A 16,547-nucleotide genomic window follows, 5' to 3' on the forward strand; every position below is an offset into this window, starting at 1 on the left:
TTATTAAATTTTGCGAATCATAAAAAATAATAATTAATTTTTAATCGTTATATTTCACCTTTCAAAGTTTCAATCTCTCATCTAAGAAATAGGATATAGATTCTATTATTCCTATGTCCAAACTCTATTTTGTTGTATGACTAAATAATATTCCCACTAGAGCTGTCAAAGCGAGTTGATTCGTCCCGTTAAGCCCGTTCTGTGATAGGCAAAATATATTTTTGACATATTGTTAGTTGGTCCACACGACCCGAAGATAGCATATATGAAACACAAAATCCGTCCCGCGAATGTATGCTGATTTGCGGGGTTGTCCGTAGATTTTGTTTAAATAATTTTAAAGTAATGAAAATTTAAAATACTACTAAAATAAATAAATAAATAAAAATTAGAGGAAATAATTTTATATCTCATTATATTTATAAATATTATAATTTCATTTATTAAAAGTTTTTAAATTACCAAATGTTGAATAAATTATACTTTTATCAATAAATACTAACATGCGGGCTGATCCGCCAACCCGCGGACGAAAACCGATTAAAACCTATGATCCACTGCGAATCAATCCGTGTGGCCCGTTTATTTACGGGTTTAATATATTTTCACAAATATGCCCCATAGTGAGATGATTTGGGCTCGACCCACGGTTTTTGACTTATTTTTACTGCTCTAATTCCTATAAATCATCTAATTTTAGAATTCTAAAACATAAAATTCTATTTTTAATCATAATTAATATGATCGGTTTAATTATAAACAATTTAACATTTTCTCTACAATTCTTTATTATGAATATTTATAAGTACACTACCCGATTCGCTTAACTTAAAACACACACTATTAAAATCAACGTATGTAAACCAATATTCTTCCGCGGTGGTCCGATCCTAGTTGAAATAAACATAAGAGTTAAAAAGAAAACAGATATTAATATGAAATGATACAAACAAGCAATATCTCCCGGAAGTATGTCAGATGTAAATAATATCTATAATCTACACATCAGCCGACATAACATCTTATCCAACAATAGACTTCTGCTTGACCTATATATATACTCAATGCTGATTCACACAAATAAAAAGACTCAGCAATGTAGAGGTGGTTATAAAAGGAATGTGAATCATCATATATCTTCCTCTCTACACACACATATATACACTTAAATATATCAGACAAGTTAGATGTTAAACATCATATACGGGGAGCCGCTCTTCGATGTTTATACGGCAGAAAGGACATTTTTTACACTTGTCTGAGCAGTTTCTGCAACAAACATGGGAGTAAACACATGAGCAGATATGATCAGAGAGCTCTCACTAACGTCAGATTTCTATCAGTGTCTGCAATTGCAATTGGAATAACAACAGAACTATAATTTAGTGCATTTCATGACACTTGTTGTTTATACTATAAATTCAGTTTCTTCATATGAAAAATGCATAACCATTGAATAGTAAATGATACCTGCAGAGAACACGGTGTCTACATGGAAGCAGTACAACACTGATTTCTCTTTCAAAACATACCCTACACAGCACTTTCTCCTGGAACAGAGAGAGCATCAAAATGTGAAATCCAGTCCAAGGGAAAAGTAACACCGAAAGAGAAACGGTTGAGAAAGCTAAACCCCTTCAGAGTAAGAAGTGTAATTATCAGAAGAAGAGGAGATAGTATTACATTTTGCAGTCTCTCATATTCCTGCTGGCTGAATTTCGTGATTTCTGTTTGTTCACCAAGTGCTGCTTGAAGTCTCCACACCTGACACCGAATTAGATCAAAAATGATTAAAAAGGTTGAACAACACTGAGTAATAATGATACCAGAGGACTAAGACTTAAACAAAAAAAAGAACAGACGACATATTTGCATGTAAGATAAAAAGGCGAAATACCTCCTCAGCAAGCTCTTTCTTCGGCATTTTCTTGACTATTTCAGGAGGATGACCACAGAAGGTATTGTAACTGCACCACATTTTTTCATGAAATCTTCAGCAGGTGGATATAACTATTTTCTTTGGACTATTTAGAAGGTTGAATGGTACTAACCCAGAGTCTTGATCAAAGTATAGTCGAGCTTGCTCCTCCCGGCTTCCTTCATCAATTGACCACCAACCTAGTAGCCTGAGCGAGCATGTATAGGATCAAATGTTAGGCATCAACTTGATGTTTGTTAGTAACTCGGTTGCAGCAAAAAAACTTATATTTTGTGGTTAGCCTCCATAACTTTTGCGCATTAAAACAGATCAGGAAGTAACTAAACATATTTATCACCTGGATCCATGGTGCAAGAAACCCAAGCAATCATGGGCTCTGGATGAAAATCTAAAATATAATCCTGCATCATCTTCACCGCGCATTAATAGAACAACCTTCTCTATTAATTTAGAAGCAGCAAATAGAACACCAACGCCTTGCAATAGGAAAAGTGGAGAAAACAGAACAGGGACAGGTATATACTTAGCAGCTTCAGGAGTCCCCTGAAAGTTCAAACCACAAGCTTTTTGGTAATGTCCAAACACAAGAAATGTAGGATAGATAGAAATGTTGTGTACCTCTAGATGCATGCAAAGTACCACTTGAAATACAATGAGGGGAATTTTCATTATATGACCACCAAAGTCTTGCAGGCCACACGTTGTATCTTGGTTCCTATCGTCTTCCGAAAAAACCCCAAGGCCACTGTTCCAGTCAAGATATCTAATATTGGTAGAAGATGACCCGGTTTCTCTATCACGTGAGCTTCTATGAATTACTGGATTAGACCATTTTGTACAAACAAGAAAAGCAAAGCACTCCGCAATTCTACAAGCAAAACGTACACAATGGTTACAATCATGCTCAACTGCACTAATATCATTAAGAAATTTACATCTGTATCGGAAAAGGCGAAGACAATGCATACCCGAAATTAATGAATAAATCCCACCAGCCAAGAGCAGCTACATCGCCTGATTTGAATAATGTAAGAAGGAATAAATGGACATGGTTTATATAAGATAGGATGTAGATAGGTGAAGAGATATGACAATATCCACATAGTTGGTGAGACGACTGAAGTTAATCATGATTATATGAATCTGTCAGTCACTGTGCACACGAACGGGAATTCCATGCATAGGACGTTTAGCATATTAAGGAACGAATAAAAATATATGGTGTTTAAACCCTAAATATTATTAATTCACTTCTTCCACCAATTAAGAAATTCACTTTTATGCATCCAATTCATACAAACATTTTATAATGACTCGTTCTGCAGGATTTCAAGCTTTTCGTTTATGGAGAAATTGTCTAATTTAAATGGTCACTAAACAGAAAAGGTCTAGCTATAAACATTATTGTGAATTTCAAGAATTATAACGCCCATGTTAGGTACATACTTAAATTTTTAGCCAAAAACTTGAGAAACTATTACACCGGACAATTATTACCAGACAGCTTTAGGAGGGAAAAGACTGTAGCAGCCAGAAAGAACACCATGGAAATCGCAACCCAGAAATGCTGCAGACAAGAAGAAAACATCTGTAAATTTTATTTGAAGTAGCTTCCTACCCACCAACAAAGATCAGAAATGACTTTTAAGCCTGACTTTGTGTAATCTAAAGTTACAGAAATTGACCAAAAGGAGAATTTCTCTCAATTCATGACTTTAGAATCAGAGTTCAAAGTTGTGTTATTAGAAAATAGAGAATGGTTTATCATTTGTCTATGACTGATAACTCACACGTAGAAACTAACTGCAACTTAAGCAAGTAAAGAAAGAAGAGTTTATTCTTAAGCCGCTGAACCAATTACTCTCGACAGCAGCTAAGACCTTAAATGAAAAATGCCGTATGACTTACAGGAAGAGCTTCCCATACTGCTTCATCATTCACGCTCTCTTCATCTCCAGGCATCAGTGCCCGACACATTCTGAAGATAAGACGTACGGTAAATTAGGAACTTCATATAGAATAGCAGATTAAATCATTAGAAGAGCTCTTCCAACTAAGAGACAGTAAATTTTACTATAAAGGTTTACTTCCAGTTATTAATCCACATCAAAGGTACTAGCTTCATATACCGGAGAATATTTCAGTAGCTTCACTTCTCAATTGAAGGATGTATTACAAATGCAATCACAAAGCATGTGAACTAATTTCGAAAGAACAAATGGTTGTGAGAAATAATTGGGGTAAGATAAACGAGTATTACATAGCCTCTCTAAATACCTGGCATTGTCCACCAGTATTATTACTTCAAATGCCAATAAAGGGAGAAACACAATCTTCAAGCTCACAGCTGGCGGGGAATCAGCTGCATCTCAAATAGATTAATATATAATACAGAAGCTTATAAGTATTTTGTGATGCTATTCAATTTAACCATTAATCCAAAAACCAAAAGTCCTAACGAGACGCTTTCAGAGCCATATAGTCATCATTTGTTTCACCGCACAAGTATAACATAAGTCATTTTCTTTCCTTCTCACGATACTAAACTAAGCTTTAAAATACCATATAAGCTGTGGTTATGTACCATATGCAGTCTCGAGGAATACACAGAGAAGCAACTCGAAAGCTATAAGCAACGGTGTTGAGACGATAGCATGACATGGAGCCCACTGTACACCAACCAAAAAGTAAACAAGTCATTACAAGCCAAAATATCAATAAGTGTCATCTAAAGGTTAAAGCTGACATCAGTTATTTTTAGCTGCGAATTACTGGAAATCATAACACCGGCTTTGAATAAGATTGTGGTAATATAAGTAAGGGACATACATGACGGTTACGAGGGGCGATTGGAGCAGGAAGAGAGAATCTTCCCCTTGCAACAACAGCATGAAAAGCCCACAATGGTAAACACACAACCCTGCATACGCGATTCAGTCGGAACATATACATGTGTTATGTATTAAACGATTGAATGTTACCAACACCAAAGAAATAGATAACTAAGCAAAAACACACAAAAAAAACCTCCAAAACCTAGACACAAAGAAAGCGGAAAGAATCTGAGACCCTAAAAAGAAATTCCCAAGAAGATGACATCATCTCCCATTGCAGTCCTCACGAAAAAACAAAAGCCTATGTTTCTTCATACAAAACATAGTACTTGGTACATGAACACGTGAAACAATCTAGCAGGCTTCCCTGTCTCATAGCATAAAGATGTACTTTTAATGTCTTCTCCCCAAAAATACCAAAAACGGCAATTCCTTATTCCTATTTAATGAATTTCATGATTTAAAGGAGAATCGATAAGAGTTTCGACCAATGGAAGCCAACATAAAATTCGTTCCCACAGAAGAAGAATATGCGACATACGAGCAAAACCTCGCAGTTTAGAGTTTTCCGACAAAACCAAGCTCAGAATTTGAAATTCAACGAATGAAGTCTGAATCCAAATCTCTTAATCTTGTAGGACGCAATAACGATGCGGTCGAAATTTAACGAATAAGAAGAATTTCGATTCCAAACAATTGAGTCTGAGAGAAAAGGAGAACAAAAGAGAGGAGAGAAACTAACCACCAGGAGTAAGAGAGGGAGTGGTCGAGCTTGAGCATCAAAGCGAGCGTGAAAGAGAAGAGAAAGCAGTGAGCCACCAAGGCTTGTACGGATTTCAACACTCTCCCACAGTTCATCGTCTTTTTGTTTCTCTCCCACCTACGGCATAAAGAAGATTTCTAGCTTTGCCTCCATATTCTCTCGTTTGGTTGGTTGGTTAGAGAAGACGCCACCAAGTTGAGAGAAATTGCTGCAGCAATGTGTGTTTTTCGATTCCACAGTGCTTCTTCTCCCTTCCCCTTTCCCCTCTTCGTTATTTCTCTTTCTTATTTTTATTTTATTTTTGTCTAAAACCCTCTTTCTCTCTTCTCACTGTCGTTTTCTTCCTTTCGTAAATAAAAAGATACACTTATCTATTTTAGTAATTAACTTGAAATCGGTGTGGTGATTTTTTTTTTCCAGGACTAATTTATGTGCCAGATTCAAATAATTGTCAGATCGGTCCATTAGTATTAAATGTGAACTGTTTCTCAATCCAACGTTAGTTTGTGAAATTGACGTGGAGTGCGCTTCAACTCTGGCGTGTAACCGAAGCTAGAAAGAGAGGCTAAATCGCATTGAACAAATAGATCACATTGACACACATCACACCTTGCAAGTTGCAACAACAAAGCTTTTGGAAATTTAAGTACTACTCAGATATTCGCGGGAGAGACTGGCTCGGATCTTACCTTATGAGTTGTTGAACGCTTTGCTTTTCAGTTTGATTCTGAATTTGGGAAGCGGACGAGCTTCTGTTGCTGCTGATGGCTCAGCCTTTGGTTCAACCTTAATCAACATGGCACCATCACTTGCTTCTTCTGCTTTAGCCTCCGCTACACTCTCTATCTTCTTTGTAGCTGGATCTGAAGAGCTGCTCACGAGCTTCGCCATTTCCTTCTCCTTTCGTTTCTTCTCTTTCTTTAATCTTTTCTTCTCTAGATAAACGGGATCTTCTCTTTTCCTCTTCTTCTCTTTCTTTTCCTTGTCTTTCTTCTTTTCCTTTTCTTTACCAACCGAAAGTGTTTGAAGGCTCGCGTATTTCTGCTGTGCCTCGTTTTCCATACTATGGTCTAGTGGTAAGATGCTAGGCGCTACTGTTTGGTTGTTATTATCTGCTTTCTGGCTTGTCGAAGTTTTCCCAGACTCAGCAGTGCATTGCAACTCTTTCCCAAAAGTATCTCCTTCGCTTGCAAATTTTACACTGCCGATACTCGCAGTCATGCGAGAACCAACATCGTGACACGAGTTTACTTCCTCCACGTGATTCTGATTGCTTATGCTCACAGCATCAGTTGAGATTCTCTGTGGGGCGTCCACTGAAGCTGAACTAGTTTGTCCTCTGTCTATATCATGGCGTACCACAATCCCTTGAGATCTTTCTATGGTTCGTGCTGATCCCTCGGCTCTGCTGGTTGCACCAGATGGTCTGACCTTGATCCGTATAACAGACTTCTTCACCTCATGACTAACAGACACAGAAACCACATCAGGTTCTTTTTGAGGTTCCTTTGTTGGAGGGTTTGCTTCCCTATTAGCGAATTCTTCTGTTGGACCTTCACCATCCGACGGAATCTCATGAATGATGGGATTTTCATGTGAAGGTTGGTTTTGACTTTCCATGCGAGGTTCAAGATGCTGTGTCTCATCATACGCTGCAACAGGTTCTGGCAACTTTAGTTCAGGAACAATAGGCATGAACATTTCCTGTGGTCTTATTGGAACACCATAAGGAGCAACATCCAGCGATTGTCCGTTGGCATCTCCAAGTGCCAGTGAAGGCTCCCCTGCCTCTGCTCCCGGAACCGAAAATACATTTTTCGGCTCAATGCAGGCCGCCACATCAACAAGCTGCAAAGGTTTTTCTTTGGGCACACCAAACAACGTTGGGGGTCTGAAAATGAGCCAACAGTAAGTATATTCTGTTCAGAATGTGGAAAATTATGGTGATAAGCAGAAGAAAACTCAAGAACGGCCGAGAGCTATAAAATCTTTAAGTTAAGCTGCTACCCACAGGCAACCATAATGAATAAGGAAACAAATGCACCACATGAAAATGAGCACTTGTGAAAATAATCTGGCAGACAATGAATGTAAAGGCTACAGACCTTCCCGCGAGAATTTGAAAAATGCAGAACAAGTAGTAGCGAAGAAGTTCATTGTTGAATACTACATGACTCTTGAATAGATGCAGCAAATCCAGAAGACTAACAGTGTCGACACAATCGTCTGAGTCACACCCAACTGCTATTTGACATAACCGCATTGTGTGTACACACAATTTTACCTGCCCTGTAATCAGGGCCAAAGATATAAAAAGTAATAAATGAACTCTATTAGAAAGAGAAAGCTGCTATGTTCCAGCATGAGAATATAACCAACCTCTCAAAGATGATTCTTCTACCACATATTTCATAAACAACAAAAGTGTGGAACTTATGCCTTTGGATTGGTACTCGATGTCAAGAAGTGCCCTACTTGCTTCTATACGAATTTGCAATATTGTATCCGAATTTCGGAAAGGTTCAATAAGTTTACAGATGTGATCCTGAAGTCAGTAAATTGCAAGCTTTTAATTCTATCACTGCTGGTATCTATCTCATAAGGAGCACTTGGAAGAAAAAAGCGAAAGGAAAGAACTTACGAAACTGATAGAATCAGAAAGCTTGAGAGCAGTCTGTGCCAATGTTCGGATGCAGCTAATTGTCAAGATGCCATTGTAGCTTGGCATCAACCTAGTACATATATCTCCTACAAGCTCTCAGTAATAAGTTCTGTTAAAACCTATCCAATCATAAACATCAAACATGAGGGTACCTGTCAAACTGCAAGAGTCTGTCAATGCGCTTCAGAAGAGGGGCCAAAAACGTTAGACTCTGCCAGGGAAACAAAGAGAAAAAGAAGTATTGAGCAATTAACCATTAACCATGTAGAGCAACACTGGTATATTGAATTTCTAAAATCCACATCTTTGCATATGAACTGAATAGGAATGAAACATCTTTTTTTCTTTTTCATATAAGTATGAGACTCCATCAAGCTACATAAACCAATGAAGCCTCAAAATTTTGACAGCTAATATATAATACATGAGCTAAGAACCAAAAATAAATCTCGTCTTTTCTATGTACCATTTTTGTTGATAAAATTCAAGGGGTTTTTACTCCTAATAGCGTCAGTAGGAAAAGACCAAAATAAATATTACACTACAACTGATAAATCATAGAGTGGCTTTTACAAGATAACAATCACAGACCTGCTGACAGAATTCGAGATCACCAACTGACTGAACAAGCACAGCAAGCCAGAATACATCAGAATACCGATTCCCACTGTTGTCATTGTACTATAAAAGTGGAAAAGGAAAAAAAGGGCGAAATCAGTAAAGATGATAGTATGGACTGAAAACAAGCGAAACACCTAATCTTTCATAGATGAAAGAAATCACTGCAGCGAATAAAGACTAACAGCTTTTATAAAAAGGCTATATCAGTAAGCAACACAGGTTTCACAAAATTCACCCGCCTTAGTAAATGATAAAATCGAACTATGGAGATGTATACCTTCAGAAGCTGTAAGATAAATTCAACAGCTTCTCGAGGGCTTTTCCCCTCAGCACCCCTAACTCTTGCAATGGCATGTGGAATGGCCTAAGACGTAGAAAATAACAATGAGTTTAGATAAAACATTCAAGAGAAGAAATGTTCAAAGTTCAAAGAGAAGAAATGTTCAAAGTTCAAGAGAAACCAAAGAACCACTGACGCTAACCGAGTGAAACAAAAGAGCTAAACTATTACAAACCATAGTGTCAGCAGGGGGGTAACCATGGAAACCCCCAGAGGAAAGCAGGCTAAGAAGAGAGAAACAAGAAATCACACCCTCACTGCATAACGAATTTTCCTAAAAAGCTGAATACGCTGAATATATGTGTCCTTATGCTCATTATTTTCTATTATGTTTATTGTTGGCTCAACATTCATTCTTTTTTCTATTTCACCATGATATATTAATTCGTAGCCTAATTTTTTCAGGAGATACCCAACTTATATGCTAAGCAGAGCAGACACAGTTTCTGTCATATCGAAAGGACACGTCATAGCATCTCCAGCTAACAGCTGAGATCAATGAGTGACACTATATCATGCTCATTTCCTACCTCAAGCACAAAATATTCTGGGAAATCGTGGAAGTTATTCGGCCTGAAAGGAGAATATCAGTTTTATGAGATATCTTCTGCTGGTTACCAAATAGAGGTCCAAATATTAAAAGGCTCCAATCTCACTTGGGGAGTCCAATCTCTGCATCAAATCTTCTACTTTTATAAAACTTTATTAGATGTTGCAAACCCGCCCAGTCAGTCTCCTGCTAGAAACAGAAATGAGCTTAAATCAACAATTGCAGTAAGACCTGTTTCAAAGTGCACAAAAAGGAGTGCAGGCCTTTAGAAAGTGCAGTGTACGAAAATAAGTTGAAAGATGGCATACTACGCAGTTTAAACCAATAGACATACACTCATGAACTCAAAAGAGAAACAAATAAAATCTGGTAAACATGCTAGAAATAAATGAAAATTAAGATGAATGGAAGATTGATGAAAGGAATGTTGAGATCAGAGGAATTTTTTTTCTTCCACTCATTACTTCTGCAATGTAGTAAATGCAAAGTTTCCTACTAAATTTGTTCCCTTATCATTTTTCTCACCTGAATGAATGGAATTCTTTTCCCACAAGTTTTATTGTAAATGGTGAAATTTTAGCTGGTTCTATTCCTCTAAAAACATAACAATTTGCATATATAAGGTTCCTTATCATATACTTTTGAATCAATGCCTTTTGCTAACCTTCATACTATGCACTTAAATCAAGTTACAAATTTGATTATTATATGTCTTGTCCCTTTGGAACATAAGATTGAACAATTTTATTATACCTCTGATGCTGTTTTAGCCAATGCAAACGCTGCCCCAATACGTATTCTCCAGAAGACCTATATGTCACAATAATATTTTGGAGAAAAGAACTTCATCTTCAAACTGGTTTTAGAGAAAAAGTACACAAGGGCCGGACAAAACCTTGGAGTCAGAGAGAACATTTTTGAGCGCATTCACAATGGAAAAGGAGTGTTGTTTTAAGGCTTCAAGTGACGCAATTGCTTGTGCCTGAGCAACAACATCTCCATCCTTCTCTAGTTGATTGACCTGATCAAAAGTCACGGAAACCCAAAAGTGTGAGAAACAATTAAACCTGAACTGTAGTCAACAAACCAATGTAGGATTTTGAGATGTCTAGAACTAACAGCACAACACACACATGTGCGCACACAAAACACACAGAAAGACTCAGTTAGATAATACCTAAGTAAAATAGTTCATGAGCTTCTTGTCATGAACCAACCATGTAGAAAGCGAAAGAAATAGACGACTGTGATGTGCACCATAGATTTTTAAGATGTGCCAGAGCAGATCTCTTACCCACATTTGTAGGGGCTGATGAAGGTGAATCTCAGCAATATATTCCATCTCAGGGTCAGCTTTAATCCAAGCCAAGGGAGATTCAATGCTACAGAGAAAGATTCAATCTCTCAGAGTCTCAGTTCTCTTTCTTGTGTTGTTGCAAGGTATGTAAACAGACCAGGAATGCCAGGAATAGTGTATCACAGAAACCCACCTCGTTTTATTTTCTAACGGTGCTATAGCATCAACATTGTCTTCAGCCCCATCAGGTTTCCCTCCCTTCTTTGGTTTTTGATAGCGTTTAGCAGCAAGTTTAGAATGACATGGTAATTCCAGTAGCTGCCATCTATCTCCAGCCATAGGCAACTTTGGATGATCAGACATTCCATCGAGTTCATAAACCCTTATACTCATAATACCCGGCCAGCCAGCATCCACATCCCGGCTTTCTGAATCAGAAGTAGCCCCAATAACTGATAATCTTGCATCCAGTGCAGCCGTGCATTCGCGTAGAGCAGCCATTTCAACATTGTTTTTCCTTTTGTTGTAAGACAACCCAATCCTGATTTAATAAAACAGCAGTAAAGAACATCGAGATAAGATTTAATGAAGACCCAGGAATCCATTGAACTAAGTTCAGAAGAAAGTAGTTCTTAATTAAAAAAAATACCTTAGCACGGGACAACCACAAGATGAAACCCATCGCTGAAAAAATTCTTTAAGAAATGGACGCTCAAGATTTCCAATCTTATTAGCAAATTGCCGGAACTGCATCTCAAAAGTGAAATTTGAGAAACACACATATTAGAAACTGACTTCGAAAATTCAAGCTGAAAGATAATCAGTTGATCACGAAGAGAAATATACAACAAATGGAGGAGATGTTTCGTATTTGTATACAATTAGATTATGAGTTGTTGAACCAAGTTACGGATGAATGGCCGTATCACATTATGGTCGAGTGGCACATTTACGACATTTATGAAGTATATCAAGTCACAGCTAAGAGACAGAGATCCATTTGATAATAAAAAATGCTCCAGGAGCAAGGAAAATATTTAGTTAAGAAAAGCTCCCAAAGAAGAAATCCCAAAATACTTGCTGACCTTTTAGTGTTATCAGCTAACCCAAAAGATTACGTTAGATGATTATCTTAGAACTGCAACTATCCCAGGTATACATACTTTATACGGAAAGATCAAAATGCTTTCTCATATTTAATTTTTTTTCTTAACTAACTAAAACTAAGGAGTTTATCAAAAAAAAAAAAAACTTAAAACTAAAGGAAATATGTGGATCTTTTCTAGCGTAACATGTAACAAACAAACACAGCTTATCTGGATACACAGTCATGTTACCTCCTTCGTGCTAAGAGACCGTATAGAATTAGATGGATCCTTGGCTCGAGAAATAATTTTCTGCAATATCTGTAAATCATCAAGTAGAAGGTCTATTAATTTTGTGCGTAAGAAAACTAACAAAGTAATTTCCTGAAAAAACGATAGCACCATGACCATACTTTCCGAAATGAGTCTGAGCCCATTTGCTTCTCCAACATCTGAAGGACTGCTCCCTTCAAAAATAAGAGAAAAATTATTCTTCGTAACAAACAACGCATGCAAAATCATGTAAATTAATCCCAGAAAACTCATCCCCTCCCACAAAAATTTGAGAGCACGGAATGATAAAGATGAAAAGAAAAAATATGGCTTACTGATTTCCATGATCGTATCTTCCCATGCATCCCAATAGAATGAGTTCCAAATAGGTCCTTGCAAGAAGGAGATGCGCTCAAGCACATTGCACCACTATCATCAGCTTTACAGACAGCACAATTTGCCTGCAGTTGCATCAAACAAAATTAAGAGAATCCAGATGAGGTTCATGGTTTAGTTCAGAAATGGTTACAGGCGTCAGGGAAGAATAACTCGAGTAGTAAGTATAAACCTTGTATCTCCGGTATCGTGCTTCATTATTTCCCAAAAACTGCTTGATAAACATATCCGTTAAGAAACCAGCAAGACCATCGAGGAGCCAATCTGTTATAACAACATGGACAATCATGAATCACAAAATCACATGCTTTCACATGAAGCTGATATAACAAATCGTACGCAAAGCAAAGTGTAGAAAAATGTCACAAGCTCACCATCATTTGGTGATTCAGGAGTAATATAAACTCCAAACCACTGTTTTGCTAACGCAGAAGCAAGTTTAATGCGTGTATCTATTGTCTGCAAAGACAATTGAAGGTCTATCAGATTTGTGCATAAAGGAAGTAATAAGATGACGAAACACGAACAAAGAAATAAAACTTCCTATTAACATAGTGAAACCTTCTACACCAAAATCCATATGCCAATGAAGGGGTGAAATGCAAGAAATAGATGAACACAGCTTGCAATATTCATAAGTGGTAATGCAGAAATATATTTAACATGCTCAGATACGTGCTTTGTTGTACTTTTTCAAATATGCACCATACAAATTCAGTCTGGAGTGCCTTCCATTCTAATATTAACATATACAAACCATTTACGTGCATGTGTCTGATGAACGTATTATCTACCCACAGGTCAATTTACCAGGAAACAATACCTGATCAATAACCCTCTCGTCATATAGCATGTGGGAGCTAAAGATACTCAAGGAAGCTCCCGAAGTCGACGAGGTAACAACCATTTCAGGAGGTAAAAAAACTTGCTTGTAGAATCCAAATGGAAAATTCGCGCTTAAATAATCCTCATAGTAGCTGTAGAAGTTGATTTCCAGTAGACAAGAATTATACTTTAATTCAGTTTGACTACAAGAAGTTGCCAGAATACAATTTACAGACCTATAAGCTTCATGGAAAAATTCCATTGTATTACGAAGCCTCGAGAGATCATGCGGTAAACACAAGTTAGATATGAGAAAGTTGGTCCGATCTGGAAGGACTTCCAATGGTCCTGCGACTAAAGACACCCACCGCGGTGCGATAGGAATAGCTAGTTCATAAACATACGTTTTACGAGTAGTATCTTCTTTGCACATAACCTGAAAAGTGTGAAAGTTTAAAGAACACGCCCCCTCCACCTTGTAAGAGTACTAATAAAATTGAATGATGAAAAATGTAAACATATTCAACAAAGTTTTAGCTTATATGCCTACAATAACAGAGAAAAAAATCTTCTGTTTGATCCAGTTTCATTAGATAACTAAACAGAACAGCAAAATGTTCTGATTAATATAAGGACAGAACAATTAACAATTTTCCTTGCAAACAGAGATAGTACACTTTCAGATTAAACAGCTCTGGATATGGCTTATTTCGTATATAAGCTGAAACCAAATTTGGACGCAGGTTTTATGCCTACGTCCACAAGTCATGGGAATCACAGCTTTTTCTAAGTTTTTCCATTCAAGCCAGAACTATGTGGAATATGCATTGTACGTAAAATACAGGATCAAACAAAATAGTACTTCCTCTAATCCATTCATGTATGACAGATATACAGTTTACCTGGTAGAGTAGTTTCCCAACACTAACAGCCACAAAGTTGTGCGGAACAGTAAATTCCAAATCGAAACTGCATCCACCACAAAGTTTTTATAAGAAAAAAGTTAAACAGGTTGCGATACCCACTTTGATCTCAAGAGACAAGAGACATGACAACAGTGATACTTCTTAAAAAACTGAATACCTGCAACGATGGTACTCATCATCTATGCAAGGAAACCAACAACGGGCACGTCTCATCTGGTTATCAGTATGTACAATGTTCCCAACAAAATGAATTCCTGCCTCTATTTTCTCTACCCAGTAGTTAATCCGAATCAATTTAACATTCTGCATCATATGAGCATACATAAATCGTTAAACAGAGGACAGTTCTCACTCTGGAACTGTGTAACCCATAGCAGAGTATATGAGAATCAGGATTACACAAAAGTATCGATAGCTCCAATGTTAATCGCGTTAGTTTTTTTGTTGTAATTTCAGCTACCAATATTACAAGTTCTTATCTAGCATTGAACAAACGAGAATAGATAGCCTGATATGTGTTCCACGAAAGTAGTAAAGGCGAACAAAGAGTAAGCATAGCAAAGGTAAAATCTAGATCAAAGAGAATTTGCTGTAATTCTAAGCTCATTAGATCGCATTTGACATATTAAAAAAAAACGATGAAGAGAATCAGAACAATTACCTGTTTTACCTCCCCGGAAGATTGGGAACCATTTTCTAAAGTCACATTATCCAGCTGTTCAGATAGATCCTTAGAGGGCTTGCAACAATTGATCAGTAAATTTGCAGTGTCTTCTCTCTTAAGAACCCCAATATATTCCATGGCCGCGGCATCAGCTGCTGAAGCAGGGTCTGTGACCGAGTTCCAATTACTCTCAGTTTCAGAGTTCTGATGGTGCGGATAGTACTCAAATACAGTAGGTTCCCCATCTACCAAAACACTCTCAATTCCCAAGTTCTCTGCGTGTAGTCCCACTATACCAATATCTGGCACACTCACTTCTAACTCTGTGTAACTAAAGAAAGCCAAACAAAAATCCCATGAAAATACAGCTAAGAACGATAATGCCAAGGAATAAAGTAAAACCCCAAATAATCAAAAGCAGAGGATTTCAACATGAATTGAAAAATCCGAAGAATACTGTTGGTGTAAAATTCGAATTCTGCCCATAGTTAGGGTTTCGAATTGCATTTAGCAGCGAAAAATCACATTCACGCACTTGTTTCACGAATGAACAATCGAGAGCAAGAGAGGAAAACGGACCCGTAGATTTGGCGTTTTTTGAAGTCGATAGAAAGAAAGAGCTTCTGGTGAAGAACTTTAGCTCCAGTGTTCTCCGAAGTCTTAGCGCCAGGAGCTTCCTCGTTCTTCGGCTTCCGAGCCTTTGCCATGTTCCTTTTTCGCCGAGATGTTGTTGTTGTTAGTCGGAGAGGCAACCTTTTTATACAGCCAACGAACGATGGATCGGTTCCTCTAATTTACATAAAACTCCTCTATGTTTTAAAATTATTAAATATTTTCCTATTGTTTTCTATATGTATTTCATCATGGGCTTGGTTAAAACATTTTCAATTAGGCCCAATTATATGGATTTCCATTCTCTTCTTTTTTGTGTGCAAAAGATTTCTCCCTTCTATTTGAGGTTTGACCTTTTTGTATATTTATAATTTCTGTTGTTGTACCAAACCATAAATTAAAAAATGAAAACTATAAACCACTTTTAAAAATAGGGATGTGCCTTTAGTCAAGTGGTTAAATCCATCTAACTCCGTCTTTTCCATCGGAGTTCGACTCCAGTAAGTCGCGTTACTCCGTAAACAAAAAAACCACTTTTAATTTGATATTTAGCATGTGTCAACTTCTGTCGTTGAAAGAAAATGTCAACTCGCAATTTAGGAGGCCCTAGTGAAATGATGCATCTTTTTATATTAGTGATGTATGAACTATGAAATGTCGGCCAATCATTTTTTTTAGCAGTTCTTTTGTTCGTTCATTTTCTTACGTTTTTGTTAAATTTGTATAAAATCATTTAAAAGAGCCAAAACTAGGCCTGGGC

General features: G+C 37.2%; 2 protein-coding genes across 4 annotated transcripts; both read right to left on the bottom strand.

The window, feature by feature from the left end:
• Positions 1–912: 912 nt before the first annotated feature.
• LOC9325016 lies at positions 913–5,820 on the bottom strand. 2 transcript variants are annotated; one of them, XM_002888907.2, is made up of 14 exons: positions 5,516–5,820; positions 4,769–4,859; positions 4,524–4,608; positions 4,217–4,301; positions 3,848–3,917; positions 3,437–3,506; positions 2,908–2,953; positions 2,558–2,807; positions 2,277–2,482; positions 2,052–2,126; positions 1,898–1,967; positions 1,684–1,764; positions 1,471–1,550; positions 913–1,269 (listed from the first exon to the last, which is right to left on the bottom strand). In XM_002888907.2, the coding sequence occupies exons 1-14, from the start codon at positions 5,629–5,631 to the stop codon at positions 1,191–1,193; spliced, it is 1,404 nt and encodes a 467-aa protein (XP_002888953.1). In that variant the 5' UTR covers positions 5,632–5,820; the 3' UTR covers positions 913–1,190. The 2 variants fall into 2 exon arrangements, with proteins under 2 accessions (XP_002888953.1, XP_020890212.1); XM_021034553.1 differs by having other exon boundaries at positions 1,258–1,346.
• Positions 5,821–5,981: 161 nt separating this feature from the next.
• On the bottom strand, positions 5,982–16,042 carry LOC9325017 (transcription initiation factor TFIID subunit 2). 2 transcript variants are annotated; one of them, XM_021034552.1, is made up of 25 exons: positions 15,755–16,042; positions 15,173–15,506; positions 14,669–14,814; positions 14,488–14,554; positions 13,822–14,021; positions 13,584–13,737; positions 13,135–13,219; positions 12,933–13,024; positions 12,700–12,825; positions 12,505–12,558; positions 12,344–12,412; positions 11,656–11,753; positions 11,200–11,547; positions 11,004–11,091; positions 10,605–10,730; positions 10,463–10,519; positions 9,816–9,898; positions 9,690–9,732; positions 9,097–9,183; positions 8,790–8,879; positions 8,351–8,409; positions 8,178–8,268; positions 7,916–8,081; positions 7,642–7,825; positions 5,982–7,427 (listed from the first exon to the last, which is right to left on the bottom strand). In XM_021034552.1, the coding sequence occupies exons 1-25, from the start codon at positions 15,880–15,882 to the stop codon at positions 6,227–6,229; spliced, it is 4,176 nt and encodes a 1,391-aa protein (XP_020890211.1). In that variant the 5' UTR covers positions 15,883–16,042; the 3' UTR covers positions 5,982–6,226. The 2 variants fall into 2 exon arrangements, with proteins under 2 accessions (XP_020890211.1, XP_002888954.1); XM_002888908.2 differs by having other exon boundaries at positions 9,816–9,895; positions 15,755–16,041.
• Between the last annotated feature and the right edge of the window lie 505 nt (positions 16,043–16,547).

The sequence above is a fragment of the Arabidopsis lyrata genome (genome assembly GCF_000004255.2).
Source record: "Arabidopsis lyrata subsp. lyrata unplaced genomic scaffold ARALYscaffold_2, whole genome shotgun sequence".
Lineage (NCBI taxonomy): Eukaryota > Viridiplantae > Streptophyta > Magnoliopsida > Brassicales > Brassicaceae > Arabidopsis > Arabidopsis lyrata.